The 14,432-nt window shown below is 41.4% G+C and overlaps 2 protein-coding genes across 3 annotated transcripts in view; one reads left to right on the top strand and one right to left on the bottom strand.

Annotated features, from left to right (window-relative positions):
• tmem41aa (transmembrane protein 41aa) overlaps positions 1-14,424 on the top strand; it is a 14,890-nt gene extending 466 nt beyond the window's left edge. The window contains exons 2-6 of one of the 2 annotated variants that reach the window (XR_004213118.1): positions 318-468; positions 968-1,129; positions 1,488-1,626; positions 1,910-2,896; positions 14,387-14,424. Coding sequence is in view for 1 of the 2 variants with exons in the window: in XM_031858310.1 (XP_031714170.1) it covers positions 318-468; positions 968-1,129; positions 1,488-1,626; positions 1,910-2,130 (673 nt within the window). In the remaining variant the exon portion in view is untranslated. Of the gene's footprint in view, positions 1-317; positions 469-967; positions 1,130-1,487; positions 1,627-1,909; positions 3,055-14,386 lie in introns of those variants that run through there. The other variant, XM_031858310.1, reaches the window with a different exon arrangement.
• Positions 5,798-14,432, bottom strand: part of igf2bp2a (insulin-like growth factor 2 mRNA binding protein 2a) — a 37,890-nt gene continuing 29,255 nt past the window's right edge. The window contains exons 9-16 of the mRNA XM_031858309.1: positions 12,731-12,866; positions 10,861-10,998; positions 10,276-10,344; positions 9,433-9,555; positions 8,962-9,036; positions 8,627-8,758; positions 8,295-8,408; positions 5,798-7,762 (exon numbers count right to left, since the gene is read on the bottom strand). Of these exons, the coding sequence (XP_031714169.1) occupies positions 7,664-7,762; positions 8,295-8,408; positions 8,627-8,758; positions 8,962-9,036; positions 9,433-9,555; positions 10,276-10,344; positions 10,861-10,998; positions 12,731-12,866 (886 nt within the window). The 3' untranslated portion in view covers positions 5,798-7,663. The remainder of the gene's footprint in view (positions 7,763-8,294; positions 8,409-8,626; positions 8,759-8,961; positions 9,037-9,432; positions 9,556-10,275; positions 10,345-10,860; positions 10,999-12,730; positions 12,867-14,432) is intronic.

The following is a 14,432-nucleotide window of genomic DNA, read 5'->3' on the forward strand; positions in this document are numbered from 1 at the left end:
AGAGAGAGAGAGAGAGAGAGAGAGAGAGAGAGAGAGAGAGAGAGATTACCAATAAGCAAAATTACATAAGGCGGTTTATTAATAAACTAGTCTTATCACCAGTAAACAATGAGATCTAAACAAATATGTCAGAAATACTTTTAAACTCAGGTCACCAGTTCAACAATGCTCACTATTTGAATCATGACAATGTATGTGCTAACAGATATACTCTCATTGAAATATCGTTGATCCCAATGATATCTTTTGTCCATGTTTTCCATCCCTGTCTGTCAACACGAAGAAGAGTAGATGATGAGGCTGACTTGTTCTTGCAGGTTGAAGTTCCCCTCAGACTTGGAGGAGCTGAGGGAACTGGCTGAGCTCCTGCAGTTTTACAAGACGGAGCACACTGGATATGTTCTGCTGCTCTTCTGCAGTGCATATCTCTACAAGCAGTCCTTTGCCATTCCTGGATCCTCGTTCCTGGTAAGGTTACAAATAAATAAAAAGTTAAAAATGCTCTCTGTTTTGCTGGATAACAAGGCAGACAATCTGAACAAGGCAAAAACAGTTGATTTTGACATTTCTAATGTTAGATAAAATACGAGTAAAGCAATGTCTGGTCGGCGTAAAAGAAAGTAGGCTTGCATGGAAGGCCCACTAAAACAACTGGTTCTCTCTTCTCTAAAGATGCTGCAGAGGATAAAAATACCCTGCTAGCTCAAACAACAAAGGGATGCCAGACTTCCCTTTGTGTGTCTGCAATCTTAGGCTTTTGTGACAGTTTTTCTTCCCCGCTTACATTAGTTAAATTTTGGCGTGCAGCACGGTGAAGAGAACTCAACCACACTGCTGATTAACGTGACACCCAACGTCTTACACTTATAAACACTGTTAGTATAGATGTGCGTGTCGGAGCTGATCAGTACACACGCATGTTGATGATGTCTAGTAACCCAGGTCCTCTCCACGTGTCATTGTGCAGAACATTTTAGCAGGAGCTATATTTGGACCATATCAAGGACTGCTGCTGGCCTCTGCGCTCACCACTGTGGGCTCCACCATGTGCTACCTGCTGTCCAAGGCCTTCGGAAAGCGCTACATCATTAACCTCTTCCCCGATAAAGTCTCCATGCTGCAGAGGAAGGTAAAATATATGACCCCATGTAAACAACTCGCGCACAACTTGCTCAAGTACAAAAGTGAAAAGACGAATGTGAAAGTGTCTTATTATTAAACGCCAAACAAAAGATGCTTCTTAGTGAGACGTAGACCAGGTTCACCTTATTGCCACGGACATCTCAATACTCTGACATCACACGTACACTTTTATACACAACACTGCAAAACATATCTCATTACGACACATGTAAACTAATCCCCTGTCTCAACTGTCAGACTATTGGTGACATAACATTGACACTCAAAAGACAAACGTGTATCTGCTGTCCCTTCATAGATTGTTACATCATCTTACAACCTCTCCTCTCATCTTCATCTCCCAGGTTGAGGAGAACCAGGACTGTTTGTTTTTCTTCCTGCTCTTCCTGAGATTCTTTCCCATGACTCCCAACTGGTTCCTGAACATGGCTGCCCCTATCGTCAACATCCCCATCACCTTCTTCTTCGGCTCAGTCTTCATTGGTAAGCACACACGATCGCCTGACTGGTAAACGATGTGACGACACATTCATCATGCTGTACGTCATGAAGCTCACTGAAGCAAAACAACACGGACCATTTTCCATTGTTATAATGTAAACGCTAAGAGAAAAGGGACTTCACATTCAGCGAGAGACATGTTTTTATTACGTGCCTTTTTAGATTTAAAAGCATTCATCGAGGATTTCTGCAACTGCACATTCTGCATTAAAGCTTTGCATGATGTGTTAACTACAGTTTTTGTTCTGCTGTCTGCGTTTCGTAGGCCTCCTGCCGTACAACTTCATCTGTGTCCAGACGGGCGTCATGCTGTCTGAGGTGGCGTCGTTGGATGACTTGTTCTCCTGGGTGAGGCTACTGCAGCTGCTGGCCATCGCCTGCATGGCTCTGCTGCCCGGCGCACTTATCCACCGATACAGTCAGAAGCGTCTCAAGCTGGATGTCCAACCACAGAACGGGCTCATCTCAGAGAAGAAGGTCCAGTGATTGGTTGTCTGGCGCTTTGATGCCCTCTACCCTCGACAGTGAATGTATTTAAAGTGGTGGTTGGCCTACACATACACGGCGAAAGGTTTCTTTTATCTGGGGTGCTTTTAGGGAAATAAGACTGGCGCAATGAGTTTGAAGCCAAGTATTTTGTGTAACCAAATGTTGGTGTTTCTGTGCCACAACTTCTAAGGGCACAGCATATATGTGTATATGGATGTATGAATGTACAGTAATCATGTGGAGAATTTGAAGGAGACTTTGCTCTTGCACTATTGTTAGTGCAAGCTAATAGCTAGTGTTTTAAGTGCCTGTCGTGCAGTGATCGTTTCAAACTTCTACCTCCAACATGGACTTAATGTGACCGACTACTCATGTTTAATGTGGCTGGATGGTTCAGATGATTGTTGTTTTAAGTTTGTTTGTATTATTTGATTCGTAACTGAAATATGTATGATGTTTGCAGCATATTATACAACTTGGAAGTTTGTATTTTTCTTGTTTGACAATCACATTTTGCAATTTCAGCACAAATTGTAATACAGTGTGTTGGACAATTTTTACTCTTTTTAAACTCCAACCCCAAAGTTTTTCAAATTGTGTAATTTGGCCTCCGAGTCTTTTTGAGTAAACAACTGAATTACATCATTATTTTTTTTTAGACCAAATGTCATGATACCTAACTAGCTGGATTTCTTTATGTGCAGTTAGTTCAGGCAGCGCTGCCTCTTTTCACTGTGTGTGTGTGTGTGTGTGTGTGTGTGTGGTACAGTACTGGTTATATTTTCAACTCATTCATCATGTGGGTTAAGATGTAATGTCTTATGTCAGATTTCTGTAAATTCAAAGGTGTAAATAATTTTGAGTGTAATGCACATTTATAGCGTCTTACATCACAAATGACGCGCCATCTTTTATTTTAGAGGGGAAAAAAACCTCAGAAATAATAAAATGGCAATCATGAAGAAAAAGCAGTTTTCTTTTTAGTTTGTTTTTTCAAATATTCTTTATTGCTCAGATCCAGGTTGCTCAGCAATACAGTTCACTCACAACTCAAAACAACAGCGTGACTGTTTCCAGAAAGGCATGTATCCACAAGATGGATTCAAAATGGATCATCCGTCTGTCCAGCGCACAGTCACCGATTACCTTGAGGTGTGTGGGACCTTCAGGCCCGTGGGAAATGTAGGACTTGAGGGTTGTAACAAAAGGAATCTCCCAAACGGTGAAATGCAGTTAAGAAATGGATCCATGTAAAACCACTACTGAAAGTCTGGTGCTATATGAAGTGTACATACTGGACCGCCGACAACAGTCTCATGCAATACTTTGTGTTTTCCCATTTAACAACAAGACGGTACAAAAACACTGCTGTGGTTCTGCATACATCCAACCAGACTTTACTAAATTCTTCCTCAGCTGTGATTTTTGGATGGTTGTTGAATGCCCTCTTTTTTTTTTGTTTAGTTTCAAAAGGCAGAACAAGATTTTATCAGACTTCTTTGCATGTCACAGATTCATTTATTTTGCCATTCTGATTCTCAAATATGTTAGAACTCCTAGCTAGGATATGTTTCAACCACAATTTAACAACTAGTATTATTGGTAGTGACCTAAAAGGAATGAATATTAAAGCAAAGACTCGCAGCTACTGCTCCGGACTACGTTATTAAATCAGTGTAAATGATGAGAAAACCAGATCAACAGAAAAAAAAAACTAAACTATCATGACTAACAACACAGTACAGTGATGTGTGTATTTGTATTTTCTGGTACTGAATATTTATGTCTAGCAACACCCCACAAAACCTAGGAACACCAATCCTTGGAAGTAAAATGAAAAAAAAACAAAGGTTACTGTCATCTTGACAAGTTTCCCCTCAGATTGCGGTCGGCTTGCAGATGTCTCAACAACCAGGACGCTGTGCCGACAGCACCACAGTGAAACCAAACCAGCTGGAGGAAAACCGTCCCTTGCTGTGTAAAGAGCCAAAAACACAAGAGCGACAGAGGTCTGAAGAGTCCTCTGCAATGCAAGAAAAGAGCCTCAACTTCAAAACTGCTCTTAAAAAGTTTGACAAGTCAAACAAAACACGTGGGACAAACTGCAATTGCCAGTGCTACTGCCGTTTTCTCCTCGACATGCCCTCCTACAGTGAACCAGACCACTACGGGGGTCGCACGTTCCAGTAGAAGCACCGCACTGCATTCATGTGTGTAAGGTCAGGGTATTTGAAGCAGGTCTGGTGAGCTATCATCAGTATGAGGTACTGTGCCGGCTGTGGGGAGGCTTGCTGAAACAGCCTCAGGCATTGTGTGAGTTTGATAGACCTTTTATGTTTATTTTAGCACTGCTAGTCTGTGTTCACTGGGACGAAAAGGATCCAACTCATCTGATGACAAATGTCTGCCCTCGAAAAAAAGGTAAAAATCATCTCTCAACAGGTAAAAGGACTCCAAAGACAAACACTAACTTTCACTATATCATTCATTTTATTTAATTATTTTGCCCTACATTGTTTTTAGTAACTAAAGTCAGCCGTGGATTCTGAGAGGTAATTCTGAAATGTACAGCACAACAACAACAAAATCTCAGTTTTGAGGAAAGCTGTGGCGCTCTAAAATTCTCCCACCATCTCTCACAACGCAGGTGCAGACTGATAAGTGTTATAGAGAGACGAAAATGATGCATTTATGTGTGACTCTATTGTACATGTTTACAGATATACAGTTATCTTGTCATACACAGTGACATATTAACGACTAGAGTTGTTCTACATTCTACACAGAAGACTAGGGTTTGTACACCATGTTCAAAAGTCCCGTCAGTGTATTTTTTGTAAGCTTCGTGTTTTCGTCAAATCAACCCCAGAGTATGCTGTTATCAAAAAGAGCTGGTAAGATTTTTTATTTTTTTTCACAAGTGAATAAACTTCATTGTTTTGTTTAAAAGTCTAAAAACAAAAAGCTGGAGGTACAGTTGGGATAAACAGGAGGTACAGTTGGTTGGTTTCGGTTTCTATCAACTGATTTGTACCTTTTTTGTTTTTCTTTGATGGTGAAATCAGTACACAACATCCACATTCAGAACCACTTCGGCGGGCAGGTATGTACCCCTTACATCCTGCTCTTCATTCCGTTCTAGCAAAAATGTACTTGGAAATCCTTTTGACGTATATCATTAAGAGGTTGTATGGCGTCCAGGCGAAGACAGTCCAACGGAGTTGACTACGGTTTACAAAGTTTCACTAGTTGGCTGGACCTGAAGAGTTTAGTGATTAGCCTACTGTAGATCTTTTGTCTTGTTCTTTTTTTTTTCATTAAAAAAGAAAATTTAAAACGCTCAAATGATCAGTTAACAAGGCATATAAAATGTGGAAAAGGGGGAAATGAAAGATTGGACTGAGGTACCCTGAAGCCTGAGGTAGATCACAATACTGAAATGCGCACTGTTCACATCCTGACCAAAGTTAACGCGGCGGTTCACTTTACTGTTCTCCTATTTTTTCAGGTTTTTATTTATATTATTCATAGTCTAGTTTTCAAGAAAATAAACACTTCCCTTCAAAATAATATGGCAGTGTCCCACTGAGGAAAAAAAAGAAAAGGACTTTGTTTTCTTTTTGTTTCTTATCAATAGCTCTCATCACAAAATAGGAAAAAAAATAGATTCATAAATATTACTCTCTCTTTTTATATATATATACACACACACACACACACATGTGCACACACACATGGAGGAAGCTGTGCGTATTGGCAATAACCTTGCGTCTGGAAGATGCAGCTGATGGGGTGATGTCTGAAAGGTGACAAAATAAGGCAACAAGCTTCCATGGTCTCCAAAGTAAAGCACAAAGGGACACCAGGACCTGCGTATCCAGCTCCAGCTCGCCAAAAGAAAAGAAACACAAAAGAAAAGTTAACAGAAAAGAGAGCGAGAGTGAGAATGACAATGGCAATCTGTGCCTCTGTGCCGGCCTGCTGGACACGGCAGGGGTGAAAATTTCTAAAAAGGCTGTATATCGTACATTCACAGCTGTCATGCCGTTTTAGAAAGCTCCCTGACAAGAGAGGGTTGAAGCCAAACGCGGCCGCGGTCATGTTTGCGGTTGTGTGTGTACCACAGGTCATACAGTTCCTCCCGGTGCCTCCCCAACCCCAACCACCACCCACCCTCTACCCAAAACAATTTCCTTACTGCCACTCCACACACCTTGAGTCTGCACCCTCCCACCCCAGCTCCCCTTAAGCCCACGTCCCCTCTCTGGGCCCTCAGCTGATATTTTATGTCGGCCCTCGAGATGTCCTCATAAGGCAGAGCGTGTGGCGGTACACATTCAAAATGACTGGATACATTTTTTTAAAGACGTCAATTTTTGCTCTGATCATTGAGGAGAATGCCTTTAGAGACACCCTTTTGATAGTTTTTTTTTTTTTATCAGGACAAGCATGAATGTAGATATAGTCTACTGCACGTGATGGAAGAGTGATGAAAACACCTCTGTTGTATTTAACCTTTGTTGAGTGAAAGTGGCAGTCAGTTCAATGTTATCAAAAGGCTACGGGGGGGGGGGGACAAAAAGTGTTTCTTTACAACAAATATTTTCATCCTATTAAAAAAAAACATGCCAAATGAGAGAGAGTGATGAGAAAGTGAATCAGAAATTAGCAGAAAAGAAAGAAACAAAAAAAAGCAGGAAAGCATCAGATATGAATGGTGAGAGACATTTCAAAGGGACGTTATCTTTTACGTTGGCACACACAGGCTTTGTTACAAAGGTCCATTTACTTTTATAGGGTTTTTTTTTCTTTTTGATTTCAGTGGCCTATATTGTGAACAAACAAGGGAAACTGCTTTATGTGGCTGTCACAGCCCAATCAATCTCTAGAACAAGTTAAACATATTAAAAACCACACCAAGTTGTACTGCCATTTTGATAGAAAAATAACAGTGCATACTCTCAGTGTGTATCAATATATCTACGCTGTTTTAATACTGCTAACGACATTTAGTTTTGCAATCTTAATATCTCAAACTCTTGTGAGAGAAGGTGTCCATTGTCACTCGCTCTCGTCCTAACCCAAAATAATAATCACAATGCCTTATATGCTCATGTTAATACCAATGCTTTATCAGTTTGTTAGGCCTATGTTAGTCCAACTAAAGAGATAACGTTATGCAGGGCAACATACTATTTCCTGTTTACCTTTTTAACTGTGAGAACAACAGGTGCCAAATTCTCTGTCATTTCCACCTTTCTTGTAGATTTTTTTTGGTCTTTTCTTGTTATATTATATCAGTACGGTTTTCTCCCACTCTATCTGCTCTCACAGGGCTGGCAGTGCACACAATGCCCTCAGCCTTTGGCTCTCACTTGTTTTCCCCCTAGTGAAGTTCTTTGGTTTTGATCCCGGTGCTGCTGGTCTGCCCTGCATGTCCCCCTTGGCCTTGGCCTTTGTCTGGGTAGTTCTCTGTTTGTTTAGGAGGGCTACATTCATTGGCAGGCGCCCGCTGGAGCCACCCCGCTGGTCACTTGGAGTGGTGCGGTGACACGGCGCCACCCTGCTGGTGCTTCTGTTCCTGCAGTTTGACCTGCTGAATGATCTCCCTGATCTTCCTCTGTGCAGTCTGTTGGAGAGATATCACATGTGGGACGAGGCGTTAATTGATATCTGACAAGGTGTCCATGTTCCAAAAAAAAGAGAGGAATAGAAAAGACTGACTTAATTATTACCTATATGTAAATTGATTTAGTTAAACGCTAGATATAGACTGTTTAGACGTTAGATATAGACGTTTCAATGAATTGCAAAGCATCAAAAGAGGCAGTTTGGAATGTGTGGGTGAATGAATTGTATTGTAGTATTTTTGTAGTGTTTTTTCCTGCATATATATATATATATATATATATATATATGGAAATGTTTGGGAAGAGCATACGACTGGATTGCTTTCCTCTATTTATTGTAGAGTACATGATGCCTTTTGCACTTTTAGGGATCGTCTCTCTGCATGCGGCACCTACATGGTACATGGTGGCCACTGCGTTAATAACAGCCATTCTTTTGTAACAGGTATTTGAAATGAACAAACTAATCAGCCCAATTGACTGACGACACCTGTGTCAGATTACAGGGCCTTTAAACCTTGTTGTGCGTACCTGGCTGGCAAAGAAATGCCCGCTGATTTTCACAAAGACCTCGTCGTTCTCGTCTGGAGTTTGGTCCCGCGGTACGATGACCTCAGCACTCGTGAGGTTCTGCAGCTCGTTTACCTGAAAAAAAAACCCGACTCCAGTGATCATTATCTTGGTTTGAATTTCACCTCCAGCCTCACTTACAAAACACACATTACTCACTAAGGTGAACTGAAACACCCTTTAATAAAACCAAAGCAAATCAGGTGCTATTTGATGCTTATGCTAAAGTAACGTAAGTAAATGCAACTTTCTTTTCCATCCTCGACCATAACTCAGTTCAAGCATCAACTCACCGTTTTGCCGCCTTTACCGATGACCCTGCCAGCTGCAGTTGAGGGAACCTTGATGTGCGTCTCCAGTTTGACCTCCTCCTTCGCTGAGAAGAAGTTCTCCTCTTTCAGCTTCCTATGTATCTGACCTTGGGCCTAGAATACAGAGAAGGGAATGAGGCAACGAGAGACTGGGGGAAATGGGGATACACAGTGATCCGCCTCTGTTTACTTTAATACAGGACCATTTAAATAATAATTTAAGTAGCTATTTTATCCTCCAAATGGATGCATACACTTTCAGTGTTAAATAATCAAATTTGAATGCATATTCATACACACATTTATTGTGCTCTTACCTTAAACTGAGCCTCTGCGGTTCCACTAATGATAACCATTCTTAGAGGGACATCTGGACCCTCAGCTGGGGCAATCTGAGAAACGCAAACACACACACACAGACGGGTTATGGAGACAAATGGGGAGAAAATGCGGACAAAAGCTGGTGATTTTGCGCTGCAGTCATTCAGTGCATGTAACCACTGAATCATCTGAGAAGTCTGCAAATTCCTACGAATATATAGCTTTAGATTACAATATGAGAATTCATTGACCAGCTGTTCAATCCCTCCAGATCAAGATGCTCAGCTTACTAGTCATCTCCTCTTTTGACCATAATGAACTAACATCCTCAGCTGTGGTCCATGACATGCAGCTGACTCAGCCAGCACTGACTGCCAACTTCACCCTAACGCTTCCAAGAATGTGTAGCATGTTGATTTAGACACGGTTTGACCTCTTCAATCAAAGTCTGCGCTCTATTAACCCACCTTGATGGAAGCTCCAGCGAAGTGGGCGAGTTGTTTGATGTGCTGGCCCTTCTTGCCAATCAAGGCCCCGACTGCCTGAGTTGGAATAAAGAGGTAGACAACCTCCTGTTCTGGAGCCTGTTGCTTAAAAAACAGATCACACAGAGGAAAGTATTTCACAACACATTTACTGTACTCTGCTGCTGATTGTGGCAGAGAAAAACATTTCAAAACCGCTTTAAACAGTTACAAAATGTTTTATTTAATACTGAAAGCGATGACACCACATGCAAGGAAAGCTAAACTGAGCTCTCTTTGAGGGTTTTCTCTTCGGGTAAACATCCTGCCGGGTCGAAGCGGAATATTTCCTATTAGGGCCGAGGGTTGCCCTATGTTTTTGTTTTTCTTAGCATGGTAAAACTCATGTACTCAAGGTTTATGAAGTGATTTTTTTCTGAGCCAGAGGACAACACCGGGCTGAAAAGTCTCCTTCCAGAAATATTTGTGGTGTTCTGGTGACTGGGTGATGGTGTGCAGGAATGCCATACTCACTCATCATAGCCGCTGACTGAGAGGTTCTCATGGTCTGTTATTTATGTCCCCCTGTCCATTAGTCTTATACCTTCCTCTTTTTCTCCACACTGTGGCAGTCCTTCCCATGTTTACTAAGTCACTTGCAAAGAGAGACTATATGCTTCGAAAACATCCTAAGCGTGAGGCTTTTTTTTAAAGCTTTTTGTGTGCAAAAAACATGCTTTCAACTATTAAAATATTTATCTAGCTTCACAAAAACCAAGTAATTAGTGGTTAAATCTCTGATCACCAAGGCAACATTGACTGTAGTGCAGATTTTAGGGAACATACTGAGTGCTGGTGGCTGATGGCACTTGCTGGAGGAACCCCGTACAGGCCACTGAGATGTGAAGAGTGACTCTAAAAGTGAAGTGACAAGCAGACCGTTCAGATGGCACACAAACACTCACATTTACAGACACATGCAAGGGGGGAATTTCAGGGCATTAACTCACAGTGACTCAGACATTAACCTTCTTGACTACGACGCACGCAAATACATTCTCACACACTGTGACACACCACTTTGGCTTGACCTCGTCAGGCAATGAGTGGATACTTTGTTTTACAGACAAACTGACTCATCTCTGGAAAAGATGGGGGAATTCTGGTCGTTTCTAACTGTGTTGTGTACATCATGCAGGAAGACCTGAGTCAACACTGTGTTGTTTTTTCAAAAAGCACTCCAGGGGAACCTGGTTTACCATGTGTTGGAGAAAAAATTGCTTTATCAAGTCAAAACTATTCCCTGGAGGAGCTGTGCAATGCTGAGCTGGGCGGGTATAACCAATAGCGGTAAAGTCATTCTAAAAGAAGCGTTTAAAAATATTTTTCACCACCTTTTATGTGTTCAGAGGTTAAAAAGAGCATACTCACTAAGAATGGGTTGTATCCTGATGGTGCCATAGAGGGCATTGCACCACGTGGTCCAGCAGCAGAGGGCAGAACCGGCAGACCAGAGGAGAAGATTCCCAGAGCGTTCAGGTTCAAGCCTGGGATCAGGTTGGCCTGTTGCTGTGCAGAAGAAGAGAGGCAGATTGTAACCACAAGTTGAAAGCTACAAGAAAGACGATACATTAGAATTTAATTAAGGAACATTTTTCACAAAAAAATATTTTGCCAATATGCTGAGGAGGAGATCAATCGAAACAGAATTGTTGTGTTTCCTTCTGCAAGAAGACGCTGACTAACACAGTTAACACATTCTAAAAAAATCATTCTACAGTGAGCACAACTTTGTCTAATAAATGGTAAAAGAGAAACCACAGGAGCAAATCTCTTATTAGTGTCAGTAAGTAAATCTTTTTATTTTATTAAAAAAAACTAAAAACAAAGATAAGGTCCTTAAATCAATCTAACTGTTCTTTTTCATGTCGTCTCTTCATCACCTGTAAGATAAGAAATATGTCGTGCACAATGTAATGTGGTAAGAGACGTGGACAGCAACAATCCTGATAATCAAATAATGTTAAAATGATTTGTCAAGCAAAAATAGAAAATGGTTCCAGTTTCTTAAATATAAGCAAATGCTGCTTTTCTTTGTTTTCTGTTACACTAAATTTAATTTATTGGGATTTGACAAGCTATTATTTTTAACTGATTCATTGAGAAAATAATCGGCTGATTAATTAATAATGAAAAAAAAGTTAACAACAATAGTGAATTGCTTGTTTTGTGAACTGTTCCTTTACTACTACTGACTCAATTATATATACCCATCAATCATGTAAAGTGTGTTTTATTTGTGTATCTTTTCACTGTCCTGAGACAACCATGTATCAGATACAGTGAAGGATCAAGTGGTCTTTAATGGGTGGAGAAAACAATCCCACTTCTTAAGATGAATAAAGCATTTAAAAAGACACACTTGACTACGACTGAAGAATGCGTTGTCACAACATCAAAAACAGGGCTGTTTGCTAAAAAATATTTCTTCCTCAAAGTCAACTCAGCTATTCTGGTTTCATGTCTGTGAAGAGACACGCGGCCTCTATTCACTTCCTTGTTCCCTGTGCGCTTTGTGTAATATCCACAGTGTCTCACTAGATGGCCCTCGCCGCTTACTGTAGAGTCCACGCTGAGCCCGACAGGTGCCAGATCTGCTCTCCCCTGCCAGTACAATTTAACCGCATGCTGCGTGACACTTCTTAATGTTTATTTCTGAGCCAATAATTGTCAAAACGTAGGAGAACAAAAACAGATATCAATTCTGAGTAACTGCCGCTCATCGTGGAGAGCATCGTCACAGCGAATACAGCAGTCGTCTCTCTGTGTTGTAGGGAGTGTGCAGCGTGTGATATCGCTGGTGATGGCATCGAGGCAGTGTGAGAGAGGAGCAGGGTGAGAGAGCGGCCTACAGATATTAGATGGATGCTGGGAAAAGCAGTGTGTTACAGCAGGAACACAGACACACACAGCGGAGAAGTGAGCGTGAGTCAGAGGCTGTGTGGAACAGGCACACACACACACACACACACACACACACACACACACACACACACACACAAGTACGCTGTAGACAAACACTCACTGATGAGCTATTCAGCTATCGTTTACTGTTATCCATTTACCAAGTAGACAACAACGGGTATTACTAATGCCGGTGGTAATGTGTACTGAAAGGGGAGGCGATATCATCCCGCTGTATATCATCACTCCGTTGTTCACCTGTCAGCCTATGTGAGTCAACCTGAGATCATAACGAGATCAAGAGGCCCGCAGATGGTAACCTTTAAGCTCAGCTTACGTTTATAGCAGCAACGTCGTTCTCGTAGGCTTCCCTCAGTTTCTTCATGATCTCCACCTCGGCTTTACAACTCTCATCCAAGCTGCCCCTCACCATGATGGTCCTCTCAGGGTTGTAAATGGTTAAGTCTTTTAACCTGCAAGAGAGATCACACAAACACAAACATAAACATGTAAGTGGAACTACAAATACAGAGGACAGGACCACTCACATTCTGCTCACTATTTCCTCAGAGGGTGGATATGACTGAGATGATTTTAAATTGTATTTCCTGTCTTTGTGCTTATCTAACTTAAGTGTTGTTAAAGGCTGCGTCATCAAGAACTGACATTAAAATGTTTTGCTCGCTGACAAGCAAGTTAGTGTTGCATTTCCATAAAGGTGGAAGACACAGAAGAAGACAAAAGAATGATGAAAACTGAGGAAGCAGAGATAGTGTGATAGTCTGACTTTAAGTTCCCTAACGTGGCTCCGAATCACTTCCCATAATGCAGCTCGATAGCGTTTCAAAGCACCTCTTTCACATTATCACCATCATCATCATCAGAGCATTCAGAAAAATCGGACTATCCCAGTCGTAACTAACAACTTGGATGTTGACACAACTTACAAGTTGGAAACTCGTAATTACTTCCATAGTTAAATAAATATCCTTCCTTACTGGGAAACACAGACATCTTTTGAACGCTACGTCATCAATTTGTTGTTTCCTTGCCCAGACTAAGATGACAATACTCCTCCAGAGACACAGATGGATAGAATACATAATACTCTCTTCACAGTTTTAGTACTGTACTCCTGATGATGAGTAAACACATCTTTATGTGAAAGCTTGGTGGATTGCCCCTTCAAACTGCAAACAACCCTCTCAAACATGTGAATATCAGCACAGTGACACACGTGAGTAAAGAAAATAAATCTGTCTGAAATTAAACCACAGTTAACCTCATTTAGGTCAGAAAAGTGAGAAACTATGTTGCTCTGAAGTCATTCGCATGGATCTGGTAACATCTTACCTAGTTTTCCTTTTCTCACCTTTACAAGACACTTATTCAGCAGGTGAGCTGACTGCATCACAACTGAGAAAATAGCACAGCAGTTACAGCTAAACGTGAATCAAATAAATGATTGCTCCATAAAGCCTGGAAGTTGTGCGAACGACAACAACTTTGTGCCTCTGAAGCAGAACCAATCTATCCTCTCATCGGTGTCATTGGACGTGGAGGACGCCAATAATCACATCACATACCCGATAATATTGAATGTGCCGTTTGCCTCTTTTCAAAAGGACCCTCTCCTTCTCTCTCCTCATGTCCGTCTCCTTCTCGAGGCTCATTATGTCCTCAGAGCTCACAGAGACAGAGCAATTCATTAGCCCTAAATGAACAAAGGTCGGTGAGCACAGCCTGTCAAACAGGGTGTAATCACCACCTCTCTAATATCATGTTCTGGAGTGTAAGCAACTCTTCACATTTGGTCTCTAACAACTCAGTCAAGTGAAATCACATGCCGAGTGGCGAATGAGCACGATTGTAGAAAGGTGTGGCACCAAGAAGTTGGAATCGCTGCTTGTAATTTCTGCTTTGGTTAAATTGATATCAGTCAAAATTGCTGCAGTGCCAAAATGCCACAATCACACAAGCTCTCACATCAAAGTGTGTGTGTGTGTGTGTGTGTGTGTGTGTGTGTGTGTGTGTGTGTG

The sequence above is a fragment of the Anarrhichthys ocellatus genome, unplaced genomic scaffold (genome assembly GCF_004355925.1).
Source record: "Anarrhichthys ocellatus isolate YVR2014 unplaced genomic scaffold, GSC_Weel_1.0 scaffold20, whole genome shotgun sequence".
NCBI lineage: Eukaryota > Metazoa > Chordata > Actinopteri > Perciformes > Anarhichadidae > Anarrhichthys > Anarrhichthys ocellatus.